At 41.8% G+C, this 18,404-nt stretch overlaps 1 protein-coding gene and 1 non-coding gene across 5 annotated transcripts; one reads left to right on the forward strand and one right to left on the reverse strand.

The window, feature by feature from the left end:
• Positions 1 to 1,088: 1,088 nt before the first annotated feature.
• TRNAR-CCG (transfer RNA arginine (anticodon CCG)) lies at positions 1,089 to 1,161 on the reverse strand. The gene has a single exon. It is a non-coding gene; the product is annotated as a tRNA-Arg (tRNA).
• A 566-nt stretch (positions 1,162 to 1,727) lies between these two features.
• KPNA2 (karyopherin subunit alpha 2) lies at positions 1,728 to 9,173 on the forward strand. Of its 4 annotated transcripts, none has more exons than XM_058171281.1 (11): positions 1,728 to 1,899; positions 2,874 to 2,976; positions 3,057 to 3,194; positions 3,589 to 3,677; positions 4,350 to 4,618; positions 5,269 to 5,363; positions 5,448 to 5,711; positions 6,837 to 7,070; positions 7,843 to 8,025; positions 8,172 to 8,321; positions 8,686 to 9,173. In XM_058171281.1, the coding sequence occupies exons 2-11, from the start codon at positions 2,902 to 2,904 to the stop codon at positions 8,770 to 8,772; spliced, it is 1,584 nt and encodes a 527-aa protein (XP_058027264.1). In that variant the 5' UTR covers positions 1,728 to 1,899; positions 2,874 to 2,901; the 3' UTR covers positions 8,773 to 9,173. The 4 variants fall into 4 exon arrangements, with proteins under 4 accessions (XP_058027264.1, XP_058027265.1, XP_058027267.1 ...); XM_058171282.1 differs by having other exon boundaries at positions 1,895 to 1,938; XM_058171284.1 differs by lacking the exon at positions 1,728 to 1,899 and adding an exon at positions 1,911 to 1,950.
• Positions 9,174 to 18,404: the final 9,231 nt, after the last annotated feature.

Raw genomic sequence — 18,404 nt, forward strand, 5'->3', positions numbered from 1 at the left:
TTTACCAATCAGTAATCCCCAAGACACAAGTATAAGCACAGAAACAAATGAACCAAAAGCGTTTTTTAAACAATTATGAATGTAATAAGGAGCATTGGCAGGAGAAAAGAATTGTGCTTTGATACATATTTTCCAAAGCCCCAAAAGGCAAGACAAGAAACAAGGGATGGAAACTAACCAAGGGGAGAAGCAACCTAGAACTAAGGAGAAATTTCCTAATGGTGAGAGCCATCAACCAATGGAATAGCTTGCCTTCAGAAGTTGTGGGTGCTCCATCACGGGATAAGCTTTTGTCTAAAATAGTATAGGGCAGGGGTCTGCAAACTTGGCTCTTTTAAGACTTGCGGACTTCAACTCCCAGAGTTCCACAGCCAGCACATCTGGCTGAGGAACTCTGGGAGTTGAAGTCCATAAGTCTTAAAAGAGCCACGTTTGCAGACCCCTGGTATAGAATAATACTATGCTCTATGTCTTTAAGTTGAGGAAATGTTGCCTCAAAATTGAGAAAATTGCAGATTTACAGATCAAAGCTGTTAAGATTCTAGTCTGCATGTTGCCTCTCTGGCGAACATATTTAGTTTTACATACACACTTTAAAAAAGAAGCCCCTCCCCCCCATGGCTAAGATGTGAATCTCTTAACTTGTAATGATTGGTATTTTTGAAGCCATTTCTGTGCTATCAGTTGCTTTACAATCAAATCCTGCATGTTTACAAAAAGCTGGCAATTTTTTTCCCCTTTTACTTTTACTCGAAACACACGAAATGTTTTCAAGGGAGCCCAAGATTACTTCCAGCCACCCAAGCGCAGCTTGGAAAACATCCCTGGGGTGCATAACAACCGTTTTTAAGCAGAGGAAACCCACAAAGTTTCCTGAGATAGTTTGAATGCTTTAACTAGCCTTGCTTGCGCCCTATCTCCCATTCGTCGTGTCAAGAGATGCACGGCCAGGGTTTGTTTTATTCCGTTTCAGACCGATGGTGAGAATGAAGAACCAAAGCGACTAACAAAGCCTAAGAAGCACCCGTCATCGAGCTCAGGAAACGTCTTCATAAATTTTAATCACGCTGCAAAACAAGAGCTGCGAACGACCCAGATGGGACTCGAACCCACAATCCCCAGCTCCGGAGGCTGATGCCTTATCCATTAGGCCACTGGGTCACTCGGCAAAGAGCTGTGAGAGCCGCGTTCTAAGGGCCCCTCCCGACCACGCATGACTCCGCCCACCCACGTCCCTCCTTTCCCTCTCGTTTTCGTTCCGCGTCACTAAGAAATTGGCCACACCCCCTCCCGCCTCGGTTAGCCTCGTGTTCTACCAGCTCACGCCCCCTCATCTCGCTACCCTTTCAGCGAATTCGAAGACTGGCTCCGTTCTAACTCCTCCTCGAAGGTTTGACGGCCTGAAGCTAATCTACCGGCTGTCTGGAAAGCGTTTACCGCTAACCGGCTATCCATAGTGTCACCACTTGAAAAAATACTGTATGTGACCATATAAACAATTAAGAATCCCCGGTAACCAAGCTGACGACATAACGGTCAATTCTACCCCACGCGGAGTTCGTCTCCGCAAACCGCCGTCCCTTTTACGCTGGGAAATGTAGTTCCGCGGGCCTCGCGCGTGGGCGTTGCACATAACGATCGCGAGATCTCGGACTCAACGAGAGACCCTTTCCCTCCTCCTTTCTCCCCTCTCCCTTTCTCTTAGGAACGCGAGAGCTTGAGAGCGTCTTATATTTTTTCAAACTGACCAATGAGAGATTTGCTTGGACTCGAATTCGCCAATGAGAGCGGGAGGCCGCAAAAAATTTAAATCACACCTCGAGGAGGCGGGGGGGTGGAAACGAGAGTGGGGGCTTCGCAGCTCCAGCAGTTCGGTGCAACGTGTTGGGGCGCTGTCGGGTAAGTGGCGGAGCCGCGCCGGGTCTGTAGGAGCGAAGGGTGCGCTGAGACGTAAGACGGTGGGGGTGAGGCAGGCTTCCTTAGAGGGTCCGAAAGCGGGGAAACGTCGGCAGGCTGTGGTGAATGAAGAAGGTTCAAAAGCCGCGGGGGGGGGGGAAGGAAATGTTAAAGAAATAGTTTTCCAGACCGGGACGGTTCCGGTCACCTTCCTTCTTCTCTCTGCCGCCCCTCGTTCGTATTTGTAACGTTGTTTCACGAAAGCTTCATTTCCTAGGTAGGGAAACAGCCGGGGCGCTTTTTCGTTCGCCTGAGTTAGTTCCTTTAGCCGAGGTTTTAACTCCGTGGGCTCACTTTCCTGGGCTCGCGCGACACGCTGGACTGTTAAATGTATGAGAACCGAGTTCGCCCGACGCGCGAGGGTCTACAAATAAATCGCGGTTGGCTGGTTTGGGGGGAAGGGTCTCTTGTGAACACTGCCAAGCGAGTTCGTTGTGTGTTCGGGGAGGCTAACAACTGCGTTGCGTGTAAATGCCTAATGCCCTAAAAATTCTCTTTCGCAATTTCAATGGACTTTCCGCAGGATTGACCGCGGGCCTAAAGTAGATGTCCAGAGTAAAGACAATAAATTCAGAGATGGTTGAGCTCATTTCCTTCCGAAGAGAAATTAAAATGCTTTGAGAGCCCTACTCTGGACTCTAATCTCCTTAATTCAGAGGCATAAAGTTGGAAACCAAGTCAGCTGTGTATCTCAAATTTGAAGCCCTAGGGAAAGTTTAAATACTATTTAAGTCAATGTTTGAATAAACGATGCTTGAAACAGCTGCCTCTTAGGCTGTAAACTGCATCATATCAGGTGTTTGCCCGCTGTAGGTAATTTACAAATGGCATTTCTAATTACAATTTACAATTGCATGTCTGCAGTCAATATCGTTAAAGGGTAATATCTTAATTTTAAATACTGGGTCTTTTTGTAGGTTTAAAGACATCTGTATAACAGTCACCATGTCTACCAATGAGAATGCTGGGGCAATGGCTGCCCGCCTGAACAGATTCAAGAACAAGGGCAAAGATTCCAATGTGAGTAACTGTCAACTAGGGCTACAACTGCTTGTATTTTGAAAGCCGTAGCTCAGCTTTTCAAACTATGTATTCACTAGGAAATGAGGCGGCGACGGGTGGAAGTCAATGTAGAGCTGAGAAAAGCTAAAAAAGATGACCAAATGCTTAAAAGGCGAAATGTAGGCACTTTTCCAGATGATGCCACTTCACCTCTGCAAGAAAATCGGGGTAATCAGGTAAGTGCCTATTTTATAAACCTTCTGAAGATTTGCCTTTAGTTGTCTACTTTAAGCTGCAGATCTGGTTTTGGACAGGTATTTTTCCCAGTCCAAATGAAAGGGGGGCAGAAATTCAACCTGAGGCTTTCTGTTCACTATCATTGAGTTGTAGGTCTTACAACCTACACTGTAAAAATATAACACAACACATTTTTTATCTACTTTCATTTGACTTCTGTGAACAAAATAAGTTTGAACATTGGAATGACAAAAGGAAGTAACTTTTGTTTTATCTTGGTAAAGGAAACTGTAAAATTAAGGTTTGTGTATGTAATGGTGTGGCGCTAGTGAGGTTATTTTTCAAGAATACTATAATTGTTAAATTTAATGTAGTTTGAAATGTTGCTTGTAGGTTGCTGTCCATTGGTCAGTTGAAGAAATTGTTAAAGGCATTAACAATACTAATTTAGAATTCCAGCTGCAGGCTACTCAGGCTGCCAGGTAAGTGTCAATGTGCATTACATTCTGCATGAAACAAACTAGATAAGAGCTGAAAAATTGTAATCTGAGGTTTCATAGTAATACTTAGGACAAGAAGCTAAGAGCCTGACACAGTTTTTAGCACAGTAAGAATGTACATTTTTCTTATTTAATGGGTTAACCAAAATCTATTTTTGTTTAGTTTTGGCAATGCAGTGTACAATCCAGAAAATTGTGGCTTTGTGCAGGATATGAGCCCAATTGATATTTAATGGTTAGATGAGAGTAATGGGAATATCTAAAACTTTTAAGATACAAATTGGCAACCTAATTCTGAAAACATCTCTTGGTACAAGATATTGGGACAAAATAAAGCATTAGTTGGGAATATGCATGGTACTGTAAAAGTGATAGTATATTTCATTTAGTCTATTAGTAATTGCTAGAAAACTTTGGACTTGCTATATGAGTACCAAAAACTGAACCTCATCCATGTTTATTGCCACTAGACTGATAGATTTTGCATCTTATATACAATGTTTTGTAGCAAAAGAAATATTTCGTTGTACTGCATCTAATTGAAACTGTAATTCTTTCCAAAATAAAATATGACTAACAACTGTGGTCATGGAAATGTAAATTTTCTCTCTAAAATATAGATAGGAAAGCTAAATTTATTTCTCTTACACATAGGAAACTGCTATCCCGAGAAAAGCAGCCCCCTATAGACCAGATTATTAGAGCTGGCTTGATACCAAAATTTGTGTCCTTTTTGGGAAAAGCAAACTGCAGCCCTATTCAGTTTGAAGCTGCTTGGGCACTGACCAATATTGCTTCCGGCACATCAGACCAGACAAAAGCTGTAGTAGAGGGTGGAGCAATTCCTGCCTTTATATCTCTACTGGCTTCTCCTCATACTCACATTAGTGAGCAAGCTGTATGGGCTTTGGGGAATATTGCAGGTAAGTTGGTAAAACTGATGTGTTTCTTGTAAGTAATAGTATGCAGAAAAGCTGATGTGTTTCATTTGAAATGCAAGATTTTTTTTTCATATTTGTATAGTGTATAGGTACATAACTTTTTCCAAGTACAATCCTATGCAGCATTTTCAACATTAAGAGCTGATATGGAATTTGTAGCTATTTCAGAGCCTTTTCTAGAATTCCTAACATTAAATGTTGAGGGCTGAGGTATCACTTAATATAAGGGAGTTTGTTAAATAGGCTCTTGTCCTAAAAGTCTTCATTATGGTGTTTAGGTAGAAATTATGTAAGATTTTGTACATTTCAATGATATCCATTTCAAGATTTTTTTTTTACATCTCTGCAATGCTACTGTTAAAATCATTTCCACATGATAGAAATTGACTAACAAACATCTGTGACTGCAATGTTCTTTAGCTTCTGGTCCATAGTGGCTAGTTTGCCAAGGGTTTTAATTCTGTTGTCAACAGGCTTTCGTTGTTTCTCTTCTTGAATAATTTTCTATGGCAGTTATTTTTATAATGCTTAGATTGTGATCAAGTCATCTTGTCATAGTGGTATTCTTGCCCTGAATTAGCAGTAATTCCATATGAGTCTTAGCATTTGACACTCTTTGTTTCTGCCTTCAGGTGATGGCTCTGCTTATAGAGACTTAGTTATTAAATATGGTGCACTCGACCCACTTTTGGCTCTGCTTGCTGTTCCTGATCTCTCTTCTATATCTGTAAGTGTGACTTCTCAGCTAAAATCTTAAATGTGACAAACAATTTCAGCAGTATTTAATCATAACCATGTTGTTTTTTTCCAGATTGGCTACTTGCGTAACATAACTTGGACTTTGTCAAACCTCTGCCGTAACAAGAACCCTGCACCACCCATTGAAGCTGTTGAACAGATTCTGCCCACTTTAGTTCGCCTACTGCATTACCATGACCATGAAGTTTTGGCAGACACATGCTGGGCTATTTCTTATTTGACTGATGGGTCAAATGATAAAATTGAAGTAGTGGTCAGAACTGGCCTAGTGCCACAATTGGTGAAACTGTTAGCCTGTGGGGAAGTTCCAATAATGGTAAGATAAATTAGGGAAGCTTATGAAGTATTGAAATTCTTCATATGGGAGATGTAGTTCCCAACTCAAGTATAGTAATCTCAACTTCTTGAGAAGTGTACTTTTAATATTCTCTGGTTTAGAAATCTTTTTAGTATATTCATGTTGCTTAAATTACAAGCTCTTTTGGGTCAATGTAGTGTTATCTTGAGATGGCTATTCCTCCTCCTTTGACAAATTATTGAAATGATGTTGGACATACTGATTTTTCATATTTATTATTTATTTTGTCACACAGTATATATAAGCATAAGCATGAAATAACTATACAATATAAAAGCATGTATATAAGTATATAATAACTATATTAATTGGATATAACGAAAGGAAATAATAGGACAGGAACGGTAGGCACGCTTGTGCTCTTATGCATGCCCCTTACAGACCTTGCCAAGTTCTTCTACTGCCTTAGGCACAAAGCTAACTGGCTGAATTTGGACCAATCACTTTCTCTCAGCCTTAGGAAGCAGATATTACCAACAATAAGTAAACTTTGATATCTTGCCAAGAAAACTCCAGGGACATGTTCAAGTAGTTGCCAGGAGTCAACGCAGATTTAAATAGCCATGAAATTGAGCAGATATGTGGATTCCACAAAGGTGTTGGAGCCACAGTCCGGGAGGCACTGAGGTGGGGGGACAGAACAAAAGGTGTCCTTTACTGTATAATGATAAGATTTTTTAAATCTTTTTTTTTGACATCTCTACAGTGGGTATACAATTGTCCTCTAATGTTGCTGTTACATTTTATGGTTGTGCTAAAGTAGAAGATTTAGGCAGCTTTTAACAGTTGGTTAAACAGTTATAGTACATACTTAGAATAGTAGTATTGAGAAGTACATTTAAGAATTTTTGTGGGTGGGTAGGCAGGCAAGCTTGCGTGTAAATATTGAGGTATTGCAAGGTTTTCTTCCATATTCTGTAGACCAAGCATGTCTATGAGCCACATACTTTCCTGGACAACTTGTAATGTGACCTCACAAAGTCCTCAACTTTCAACATGTGATTTATACACTTTAACTATGTTATATATTTTATATGCAGCCCAAGGCTTCCTCTTGTTCAATATCTTAAACCTCTTTTCCAGACTCCATCATTAAGAGCTATAGGAAACATTGTAACAGGTACTGATGAGCAAACTCAAACTGTAATAGATGCTGGAGCACTAGCTGTCTTCCCAAGTCTGCTTATTCACCCCAAAAACAACATCCAGAAAGAAGCTGCATGGACTATGTCTAACATAACTGCGGGCCGTCAGGATCAGATCCAGAAGGTTGTGGACCACGGGCTTGTTCCATATCTTGTTAGCATCTTAAAAAAGGTAATTATGAAAATATATTTTGATATCTCTGTGCCATCTTTACCCTGTAATGAGCTTTGGCTTTAAAAACATGATTTGCTTTTAGGTAGAAATTATTAAATTCATAGTTGCCTAATAAGGCTTTATTTTCTATCTAGATGTTTCAGGGACACATTTTTTCAACTTTTGGGGGTAATAAAAATAGTCTGTATGAAATACCTTTCCTATTTAAGAACATGGGATGTATTAATCTGTCATTCTTAATTTAAAAAGGTACACCTAAGCAATGTTCTTTAAATGTTTTGGCCATGTAGAACTAGGAAGAAAGAAGGAAAATTTGTTTGAGCCCATGATACTTTAGAAGGTTCTTTTACCCTTCAGGTGGTTTTGGGAGAGTCATGTAGAAGATTTCAGAGGATGCAAGCTGCCTTAAGTTGATTACTTCTCATCTTTTTGAGGTTATTGCAAATAGAATAAACATACTATCAGTTTTATATTCCAAAAGCAGTGAAATAGTATGCAGGAAATGTCACTGTTTAACACTGCATTTTTTTTAAAAAAATAAATCACACTAATTCTTCCATGGTATATCCAAACTTGAGTCATGCTGTGTGGCTGTACAAATCAACTAAACATTTCAAAGGGATATCAGAAGTGTATAATCTTACAGTTATACGTGTATTTACATTTGTGAGCGTGTCACAAAACTTCTAACTTTACAATATTAAACTTCGTTGGATCCCTTCAAGGCTGTTCTATTGCTGAATCCTTATTTTCCTGTATCTTAAAACAGGGAGACTTTAAATCCCAGAAGGAAGCTATATGGGCAGTGACCAACTATACAAGCGGAGGAACAATTGGCCAGATTATTTACCTTGTCCAGACAGATGTATTAGAACCATTATTGGATCTGCTTGTGGTTAAAGACAGCAAAACAGTCCTGGTGATTCTGGATGCTATTACTAATATTTTTATGGTAAGTTGACAATGCAACCTACTCTTGGGGTAAGGGAGCATTTTGTGTATTTCACTACCAAGAGCTCTTAAAGCTAAAGCATGTTCAGAATATCTTACTTGTATGAAATGAAATGTGGTCCATTAAAAATGAAATTATCTCTATAGGCAGCTGAAAAAATAGGTGAAATTGAAAAGCTGTGCATCTTGATTGAAGAATGTGGTGGCTTAGACAAAATTGAAGCTCTACAATCCCATGAAAATGAGCAGGTTTACAAGTCAGCTGCAACTCTGATTGAAAAATATTTTTCAGCAGAGGTAAGTAAATTCAAGTTGGCCTGCAGAGATTGCTGTATAATAATAAAAAAGCCCTGTCTTATATTTTTTTGAACCCTGAAATAAGCATTTGGCCTTATTGCCATGCGCTCAAAAGCTCCATTGGGCTTATTATCAGGGGATGTCTTATTTGGGGGGAAATGGGGTACTTGATAAAAGGTTTGTGCATGTAAGGGCTTAACTTTCTGTAACACGATTAAAGGTGCTGCTGTATTAAAAACATGAAAAGATTGTTACTTTTTATATGCACACAAGCATCTATTTGTGCTTAAAATATGGCAGTATGTATTAAATAGACTGTGAAGAAACTTAGAAGAATATTTTAAGCTTTACTCTTTTATTACAGGAGGAAGATGAGAATGTTGTTCCAGAGTCTGGTTCTGATGCATATACATTCCAAATTCAAGACAGTCCTGATACCTTCAAGTTTTAAGTCTCTTGACCGTCTTCAGCCTGGTTCCCCCCTACTCCCGCTTTCTGTTCTGTCTCTTACACTGCCTTTTTTTCTATGTGAAATGTGAAATAGCACTTTGTTTCAACTAAAACTACTTGAAGAGATCATGGCAGTTGCATATGCCAAGTGAACTTGTGTCTTCTACTTATATGTCCTTTTTTGTATTCTGTAAATTCTCCAGTTCTGAATCTACTGCCTTTCAGTAGTGGATGTACCTAGATTTAGATTATATCCTTACTACAGTTGGCCAGACAGAAATGGTTTGTGAATCTTCACTCTCAGTTTGGTTTGCAGAACAGCGTTCAGTAGCAAAAGCAAATCTCTCGGACTGATTTTAAAGAATACTTCTTGAAATGAAATAAACTGGTATTTGAGTATCATCCAAGTGTAAAAAAAAATCTTTTTCTGGAGATGCAAAATGCTATAAGTTCACTGCATGTGAATAACTGTGTCCAAAAAACTTTCTGCAGTTACCACCAAAGTCATGTTAGCAGAATGAAAATTATTTGGGGCAGGAAAAGATGAAAAAGCAAACTGAAATGTTGATTTATTGTCCTTGGAAGTACAAGTACTGTATTACCATTTTTAAAAAGCCCAATGACATTTTCAAACTTGTTTCTCAACCTTGGGAACTTTTAAGATGGGTGTGGGCTTCAATTCTTTTCTTAAATAGAGAGGGCCACATGCAGTTACCACTAGAATAAATGCATTATTTTGCCTACTCTGGGTGGAGATAGAGATTTCCCTTGTTTGGGGGAGCAGGGATATAATATGCCAGCAGCATCGCATTAGGCATTTTTCAAAGTTTTTGACATGCCGAGACCACTGCTCTAGAGGCAGTGGGTATGTGAGTATATGAAGACTGGGTGTTGCTTCCATTGCATCTAGATCAGGCCTGTGTATTTTATGCCCCTGGGCCACATTGATTTGGCTGCCTCTATCCAGCCATGTGAGATCAGTTGAAATCAAATGTAAATAAGCATGCTGCAGGGAGCAGGAGAGGAAGCTGCATTGGTACCAGTTCCGTGCAGTTGTCACCATATGCTCCTTCAGTTGGCCACCAGCTGCGGGAGGGCTAGGAGAGAAACCACTTTTCTGCCCCTGCACGGCACTTCATATTATCAATTGTTTGGTGAAGTTGGTGGTAATAAACCATCTGGAGAGAGATATTCATGTTTATAGTTATCACAAATGTGCAATTATGCATAAAAGAAGATTCTTTTCTACAAATTCAAAGTGAACTTTGTCATTTGGGTATGATCAAGCCTACCACTTTACATTTATCCTGAAATCTGGACACAATTGCAAAATGTAAATTTCTAACAGACATCAGCTGGCCAGGAAATACTCTGAATATCTCCTTACACTAGAGAATAAAAGGCCAGTTGATTGGAAAGTATAGCCCCTTTAATATTTTAGCTTTGCATATTTTCACTGTTAACAAGAAAAGACTTATTTTATTTGTTTTTAATGCTATTTAATTATGACATATTTGTACCTATCAGCCTATTTTAAATTTTAGAAACCTGAAAACATTTTTTCAGCTCTCATTTTATACATGCTCATACTGTAAAAAGGCAATAATAGGGAAAAAAATACAAAACCTTATTCTAATGCCAAACTCAAGTGTGGGGTAATCATTAAATTTTTAGTAATTGTTTTCTCAGTTGAAAAAAATTGGTGTCACCTAGATAACTGGTGTTGCTTCAACACCATACTTATCTAGGTGGCGCTGATTTTTTTCAACTGAAAAATACAAAAATACTTTTTGGAGGAGTTTGAAGGAAACAATTTTTGGCAGTTAGAAGTATATTGGCCTATTTCTCCACTAAGACAAGAAGCATTTCATGGACCCAAGTACTAAGCAAACTCCAAATTTCCCTTTTTGGGGAAGGATAAGGTGATTTGTCTGAAGCTGATGAGAATTTAGAGGAAACTGATAATCTAGATTCAGCTGAATTTTGGGCTGGAATTTTGAGATAGTTTTTTGCAGCAAAACTAACCAGATGTTAGAAGCTAACCAGATATTTCTTTAGCTTCTTTGCAGAGGTGGCATTTGTATTTTTCTCAATTCTGGCTTTGTATATTTGCAACAAGTAAACAACTTTTCTTCAAGTAGTCCTGCAGCTGTTGGCCCTGGTTGCTCAGCTAATAACTTTGAATCCTGTAGACCACTTGTCTTCCTCTGGTCCAGGAACCTGAACATCCAGCATGCATGGTCCAAATGTTTCCAGGGTTTCTAAAATTTAAATTAAATAGGCTGATTAGTAGAAATACTTGACCTGGGGGATGACTGATCTAGTATAGTTTCCTGTAAATTACAGGCTAACTAACTAGACTTGTTTATACAAACAACCCTCCCAGTATGTTGTCTTATTTTTCTGCAACCTATCCTAGCTTCATAACACTGATTCATACATTGGTGTTTTTAACCTATTTCTTTTTGAGGAACTCATCAATTCTATTCAACCCTGTTGTGAACTCTTTCTCTTAGTCCATTCATTTTCCACAATTCTGTAATTAGATTTTCATACATTCTCAGTCGGACCTCTTCAATGTATTTATACCGGTAACTCACTTTATATTCAGTCTCCATTCTGTCTTGATCCTTGCTGCAAATTCTTAGCCAGCATACAAACAATACACCCATCTTTATATTATATTACCCAACTAACACACCTCTAATACTATCCCAATATATTCATTCAGAAATACAGTCAGCATCCAAGGGAACTTCACACTTGTCTTATTCACTATTCAATGCTGAATCATTTGCTAAGCATCCTGTTCCTGAATAGTTTTATTACAAAGCTTAATTGCTAGACAAGCTTGGATTATGACATTAGGTCAACTGCTACGTAATGGCTACTTTAAAGATTTTTCTTGCATTCAAATTGAATTTGGTCTTCCCAATTCACAAGAATGGAGGTATCTTATGCTGAAGTATATTCTAACACATGTCAAAATCTACCAGCCGGATGCATCACACACTGGCCACACCCACACCTAGGTTAGCAAAGGGGAAAAAAGTGATACGTTAAGTGACGCTGTGATGATGCGAGTTTAACAGATCATTAATGCACCAATGCCTTATCTGAATTGCTTTCTTGTTTGGTTGAATCCATTACAGAAATAAAACCTGTATCTATCAAAAGCTTAATTTTAAAGCAGGCATTTTCTAGGATATTTCAAACATGGACTAAAGAATTGGAATCTCCAATAAAGCGACAGCAAATGGCTTCAGGTCCCCAAAAATGGTTTAAGTGGTATCTACAGATTTGCAATTCAGGTTGATTACCATATTTTTCGGACAATAAGACGCACTCCCCCCCCCCCACTCCCCAGAAGTGGATGAAAATGTCTGCGTGTTTTATACAGCGAATATTGCATCAGCTGGGGGTTTGCCATACCTTGACGCTCTCAGCCACATAACAATGTGGCTTATCATAACAATAAAGGACATGTTGCTGACAGTTCTTTCTTGCAGAAAAATACTATGGTACCTCCTCACGCTACATAAAAGATGTCAAACAAGAAAAGATAGCATATAAAATTTATTTTAAACTGGAAGTAGTAAAATATGCTGAGGAACATGGAAACAGAGCAGCAGAGAGACATTTTGGGTCACTTCTGTAATGTATCTTTAAATGTTTTGGCGGGAAACAAGCACGCTGCTGATTGGTTGAAGCCGCCGGCTAAACTGTATTTAAGGAGAGGTTTTTCCCCAGCCCGGTCGCTGGGTTCATCATATATTAAAGAGCTGTTGTCACTACCCTGGTCTCCTGCCTCGTTACTGCCCAGACTTAACACTGGCGACGAGGATGGGATCCCGAGGCTAAAAGCACCAGGAAAGAGCTGAACGCACTACGAGGACCGAACCCAGCAAAATTCAGGGCAGAACACAGCGATGGCCAGCTACACACCGCCAGCGCCGTTTGACCCATCCAGGAGAAATGGGGACATACATGACCCGTTTGAGAGTTTCCTCGAGGCAAAGCGAACTGCAAGGAGTTCAGACAACCGAAAAGGCGTATTTCCTGAGCCACTGCGGTCCGAGGTCATCGACATCGCGGAAGCCCTGGCAGAGCCAACGCCGGTACAATCGGTATCGTGGCAAACTCTGCAGAATCTATTGAAGAACCATTTCGCCAACACCGTCCAAATATGTACGGCGTTTTGAATTTGGAGGCGCAGACAGCAAGAGGCGAATCCATCAGCGATTACATGGCCGCCCTGAGGAAAGCCTCAAGGATTGTGGGTACCGAGATTTGGATGAGGAACTGTTAGAGCAACTCATCCGTGGGGTCAGAGACATTCGTTTGCGGAGGCGGCTGCTATCAAAAAGCAATCTAACACTGGCAAATGCTCTGGACGAAGCCAGAGCTCATGAGATGTCCACCCAAGCGGCGGAAACCTACAAAAGCCGCTCACGCCAGCGGCGGCGAAATCAACTCCGGTCCACTACGAAGAAATCAGACCGAATCAGGCGGCGAGGATGAGGAAGGAGTTTTCACACGGGAGACCGAGAAAAAGACCGGGATGAATGCGGAAGTTGCGGAGGGCAACACCAGCGTCAACAATGCAAGTTCAAGGGCGCTACATGTCGGCGGTGCGAGAAGAAGGGCACCTGGCTCAAGTCTGTCGAGCACCCCAACCTTCCGCCGAAAATTCAAACCAACCAATCAGAGCGCGGGATCGGCAAGGCGACCCGCGATTGGTCAAAAAAAGGGCGAAGTCAAATCGAGCGACCATAATAGTGGGTCGTGCAGCAACCCGTCTAGAAGAAAATCTTCACAAAACCAAAAATTGAAAAGTACCGTGCCGGCTGGAGGTGGACACAGGGTCAGCGATCACAATCATGTCCTGGGACACTTTTGCGAAAGCTTTGCGAAATCGCCAAAGCGCAAACTGCAAACACAGCGGCTAAAAGTTCAAGACTACCAAGGAATCGCATCCCTGTTCGAGGACCACCTCCGTCCGCGTCGATACGGACCACACAAGAAGACCCTGCCCATCACGATAGTCGAAGGGACCCTGCCAAGTTTGTTGGGACTAGACTGGTTCCGAGCATTGGGCATGGGAGTGACTGGCATCTACAGAAATGACTTTAACCTAAAGGACACACTCATGGACGAATTCAAGATGTTTTCAAGGACTGCCTGGGCAAGTACAAGGGACCCCTATTTCTTTCAATTTAGACCCCAGGTAGCCCCATACGGTTAAAAGCAAGGAGGTCCTTTGCCCTTAAACCCAAGATTGACAAGGAGATAGACAAACTCATCAGTCAGGGATACTGGTGCCAGTCGATCATGCAAAGTGGGAGGCAATCGTCACCCAGTGAAACCAGATGGGTCAGTTAGAATCTGCGCTGACTACAAGGCAACGTTAAACAAAGCCTTGCAAAAGCGCTTACCGGTCCCGTGGTGCAACACTTGCTGCACTCGCTGGGGCAAGGGCACGTTTTGCCAAATTAGATTTGGCCCAAGCCTATCAACAACTGCCTGTAGACGCCAACACAGCGAAGCCCAGACAATTGTGACTCACAGAGGTGCTTTCAAGTGTACCCGGTTACAGTTTGGGGTGAGTGTGGCACCTGGTCTATTTCAAAATTTAATGGGCGACTTCTGCAAGGGCTCCCGGGTAGTCCCTATTTTGATGATGTATTGGTATCAGCGAAAATTTAGAAGAATTGGGGGCGTTTGAGAAAAGTTTTGGGCATTTTCCGGTCAGCGGTTTAAAGGTTAAAGTGAACAAATGCCAAATAGGGGTAGAATCCGTAGAGTTCTTGGGCTACAGAATAGACAAGGAAGGAATCCACCCCACTGAGAGCAAGGTCAAGGCAATAAGAAAGGCTCCAGCACCCAAAAACAAAACAGAGCTACAGGCATTCCTGGGTCTAGTGAACTTTTACGCGGTCTTTTTGAAAAATAAGGCAACCGTTGCCGAGCCGCTACATAAGTTACTGGGAAAGAATACTGTTTGGTCTTGGGGAAAGACGGAAGCTAGGGCTTTCGAAGCAGTAAAAAACCTACTCTCGAGCGATAGCTTACTGATCCAGTATCATAGCACAATGCCATTGGTATTAGTTTGCGATGCTTCCCCTTACGGGGTGGGTGCTGTGCTCAGCCACAGGCTTCCAAATGGCACAGAAGCCCCAATAGCCTTCTACTCCAGAACGATGTCCTCGACAGAGAGGAACTATAGTCAGTTGGATAAGGAAGCTCTAGCTATAGTATCAGGGGTAAAAAAGTTTCACGAATACGTTTTTGGTAGAGACTTTGAAATTGTTACAGACCACAGACCACTGTTAGGGTTACTGGCTGGCGACCGCCCAACGCCTGTGGCGCTTTCGCCCCGATTGACCCGATGGACTATCTTTTTAGCCGCCTACTCCTATAAACTGCGGCATCGGCCAGGAAAAGAGTTGGGGCATGCGGACGCGTTAAGCAGATGCCCACTGCCAGGGGCGATCGAGGACCCCACTCCGGGGACGCCCATACTGTTAATTGACTCTCTGGACTCTGGCCCAGTCACGTCTAAGGAGGTGGCTCGGGCGTCATACCGGGACATTATTTTGAGAACTGTACTTGGTTGGGTACAAAGAGGGTGGCCCGCTGCGGGCGGCGTTTTAAAGTTTGTAAAGCGTGGGGAACTTTCGGCTCAAGGGGTGCCTGCTATGGGGGATCGAGTGGTGATCCCAGAGAAATTGAGGAAAAGGTGTTGGATCTCCTCCACGAGGTCACCCAGGGATCGTGAGGATGAAGGGTCTAGCGAGAAGCTATGTGTGGTGGCCTTAATGGACTCGGAAATTGCTGAGAGGGTAGGAAATGCCAGGCCTGCCAGGAGTCCAGACCGCTACCCCCAACGGCCCCGGTTCGGGAATGGGAGAGACCCCAAGGGCCCTGGTCTAGAATCCACATTGATTTTGCGGCCCTTCCACGGCCAAACCTTCTGGTAGTAGTCGACGCCTACTCCAAATGGCTGGAAATCATTCTCATGAGATCCATGACAGCCGAGGCCGTGATCTCAGTCCTACGGCACCTATTTGTAACCCATGGGTTGCCCGACACGTTAGTATCCGATAACGGCCCGCAATTCACGGCAACCCAGTTTGAGGAATACTTGGCAGAAGAGGGCATCCGGCATGCCCTCTCGGCGCCTTTCCACCCTGCGACGAATGGCCTTGCAGAGCGTTTCGTCCGGAGCGCAAAAGAGGCATTGTCCAGACTCAAGCCAGGCGACTGGCAAACAAAAATCGATGTTTTCCTGGCCGTCCAACACAGAACCCCCTGTGTCACAACCGGCAGAAGCCCAGCAGAATTATTAATGGGCCGGAAGCTCAGGTGCCCACTAGACCGTTTAAATCCAAACTATACACCGGAGGGTTACAAGGGGGGACTCGAAAAAACAAGAGGGATGGACATAGGCGACCGAGTGTGGGCACACAACTATGGTGAAGGCCCGACCTGGGTAGCAGGAAAAATCCTAAACATAACAGGTCCAAAATCATACTTGGTGGAGATAAAGGACGGCCGGGTATGGAGGCGCCACATAGACCAAATAAGAAAGCATAGCCGAACAACCCGAATTAGGCGAAACAGGCCCTGACTATACAATGTTTGAATCCACAGCTGACTCAAACCCGGAAATCGCAGGACTTATCTGAGTTCCAGGAGGTCCAGCGACGCCAACAGGTTCCATTAGAAAACAGCAGGGACGACTCGGCAAATAATCCAGGGCCGGATGGCCTAGAGGAGGAGCTGAGAGGAGCAAACAGCCCCTCCGGTCAGCTCGACCCACTCCCAGGGAATGAATTGCGCAGGTCCGAAAGAGTCAGGAGACGCCCAGTCTATTTGCGTGATTACGTTGAAAAATAATATGTAAATATCATGTAAATATTGGTAAAGTGTTTTCTGGGAGGGAAGGAGTGTAATGTATCTTTAAATGTTTTGGCGGGAAACAAGCACGCTGCTGATTGGTTGAAGCCGCCGGCTAAACTGTATTTAAGGAGAGGTTTTTCCCCAGCCCGGTCACTGGGTTCATCATATATTAAAGAGCTGTTGTCACTACCCTGGTCTCCTGCCTCGTTACTGCCCAGACTTAACAACTTCCAACTGAAAAAATGGTAAGAGAGTGGAGGAAACGGGTGGATCAGCTGCAAAAAGTAAAAGATAAAAGTAAGCACAATTTTCTTGGGCTTGCTGCAAAGTGGCCACTGTTAGAGTGGATGTGAAAGAAGGGATCACCAGAATAATGGCTTCACAGTTTCTATTGTTTGTTTAATTGTTTGTTTGATTGACCTATTGATATTGTTTCCTGATTGCTTAATTGTACCCTATAACTATCATTAAGTGTTGTAAGTGTTGTACCTTTGATGAAGGTATCTTTTTTTATGTACACTGAGAGCATATGCACCAAGACAAATTCCTTGTGTGTCCAATCACACTTGGCCAATAAAAAATTCTATTCTATTCTATTCTATTCTATTCTATTCTATTCTATTCTATTCTATTCTATTCTACAAAAATTGTAATATATGAAGCCAAATGCATTACTGTAAAGAAAGGCATTCAGGATTTTACTGGATCACCATCGTGGTGCTACAGATTTATGAGGTGATATAGCCTTGCTATGCATACCAAAACATGAATTGCACAAAAAAATGCCAAAAGAATATGAATCTAAGATTCTGTCTTTTCATACATTTGTAATAGATGCTAGGAAGAAAAATATTTTTGAAATTGGCCAGATTGGGAATATGGATGAAGTCCCGCTAACCTTTGATGAAAACTCAGGATATGAGAAAACACATTACACGGTTGTGTTGTCCTGCTGTGCAGACGGTATCACATTTCCACCGATATCAATTTTCAAAAGGAAAACCTTTCCAAAAGAAGTGATTCCATGAGGAGTTGGGCATGCTCATGAGAAAGGATGGATGGACAAAAATGGAATCAGAGTATGGGTTGAAAAACTGTGGTCCAAATGTCCTGGAGGGCTTCTGAAAAAAACCTGCTTTATTAGTGCTTGACCAGTTTAGAGCACATATTAGCGAAAACACAAAAAAGAGATTTAAAGAAATGAAGATTCATCTAGCTGTAATTCCTGGGGGTCTTACCAACCAGTCTATATGTGAGAAGAGTGGAACAAATGGATGGCTGCTGGTACTCATGATCTGACACCTACTGGACAAATGAAGAGGCCCATCACTCAAGTTTGTGAATGGATTAAAACATCATGGCACTCAGTGATGGATGAAATCGTTCCACGGTCATGTGGCATTAGCAATGCCTTAGATGGAACTGAAGATAGTATCATATATGAAGACAGCGAAGAAAATGATATCAGTGATTGTGAGCAACTGAGCTTCCTAAATTCTGAAACTAGCGATGATGAGTTCTTGGAGTTTTGAGAAAATTAGAAGAGTGCTTGAACCTTAAAAGTCTCTCTTCATTTGTTAATGACAGTGATAATGGTTCTTAATGCCGTTGTTAACTTTGCATGGTTGAATTATTATTCTGCTATATTTTATTAAATATATTACTACACCATTTGGTTCAGAATATTTTTTTCTTGTTGTCCTCTAGTGTGTAGCGTCTTGCAGTTCGAAA

The sequence above is a fragment of the Ahaetulla prasina genome, chromosome 2 (genome assembly GCF_028640845.1).
Source record: "Ahaetulla prasina isolate Xishuangbanna chromosome 2, ASM2864084v1, whole genome shotgun sequence".
NCBI classification, from domain to species: Eukaryota; Metazoa; Chordata; class Lepidosauria; order Squamata; family Colubridae; genus Ahaetulla; species Ahaetulla prasina.

Excerpts from the sequence above, each read along its gene's own strand:
- KPNA2 (XM_058171281.1), top strand. The coding sequence starts at position 2,902 with ATGTCTACCAATGAGAATGCTGGGGCAATGGCTGCCCGCCTGAACAGA. Across the intron at positions 4,619-5,268 it reads GGCTTTGGGGAATATTGCAG|GTGATGGCTCTGCTTATAGA; the intron begins GTAAGTTGGTAA and ends TTCTGCCTTCAG. Across the intron at positions 5,712-6,836 it reads GTGGGGAAGTTCCAATAATG|ACTCCATCATTAAGAGCTAT; the intron begins GTAAGATAAATT and ends CCTCTTTTCCAG.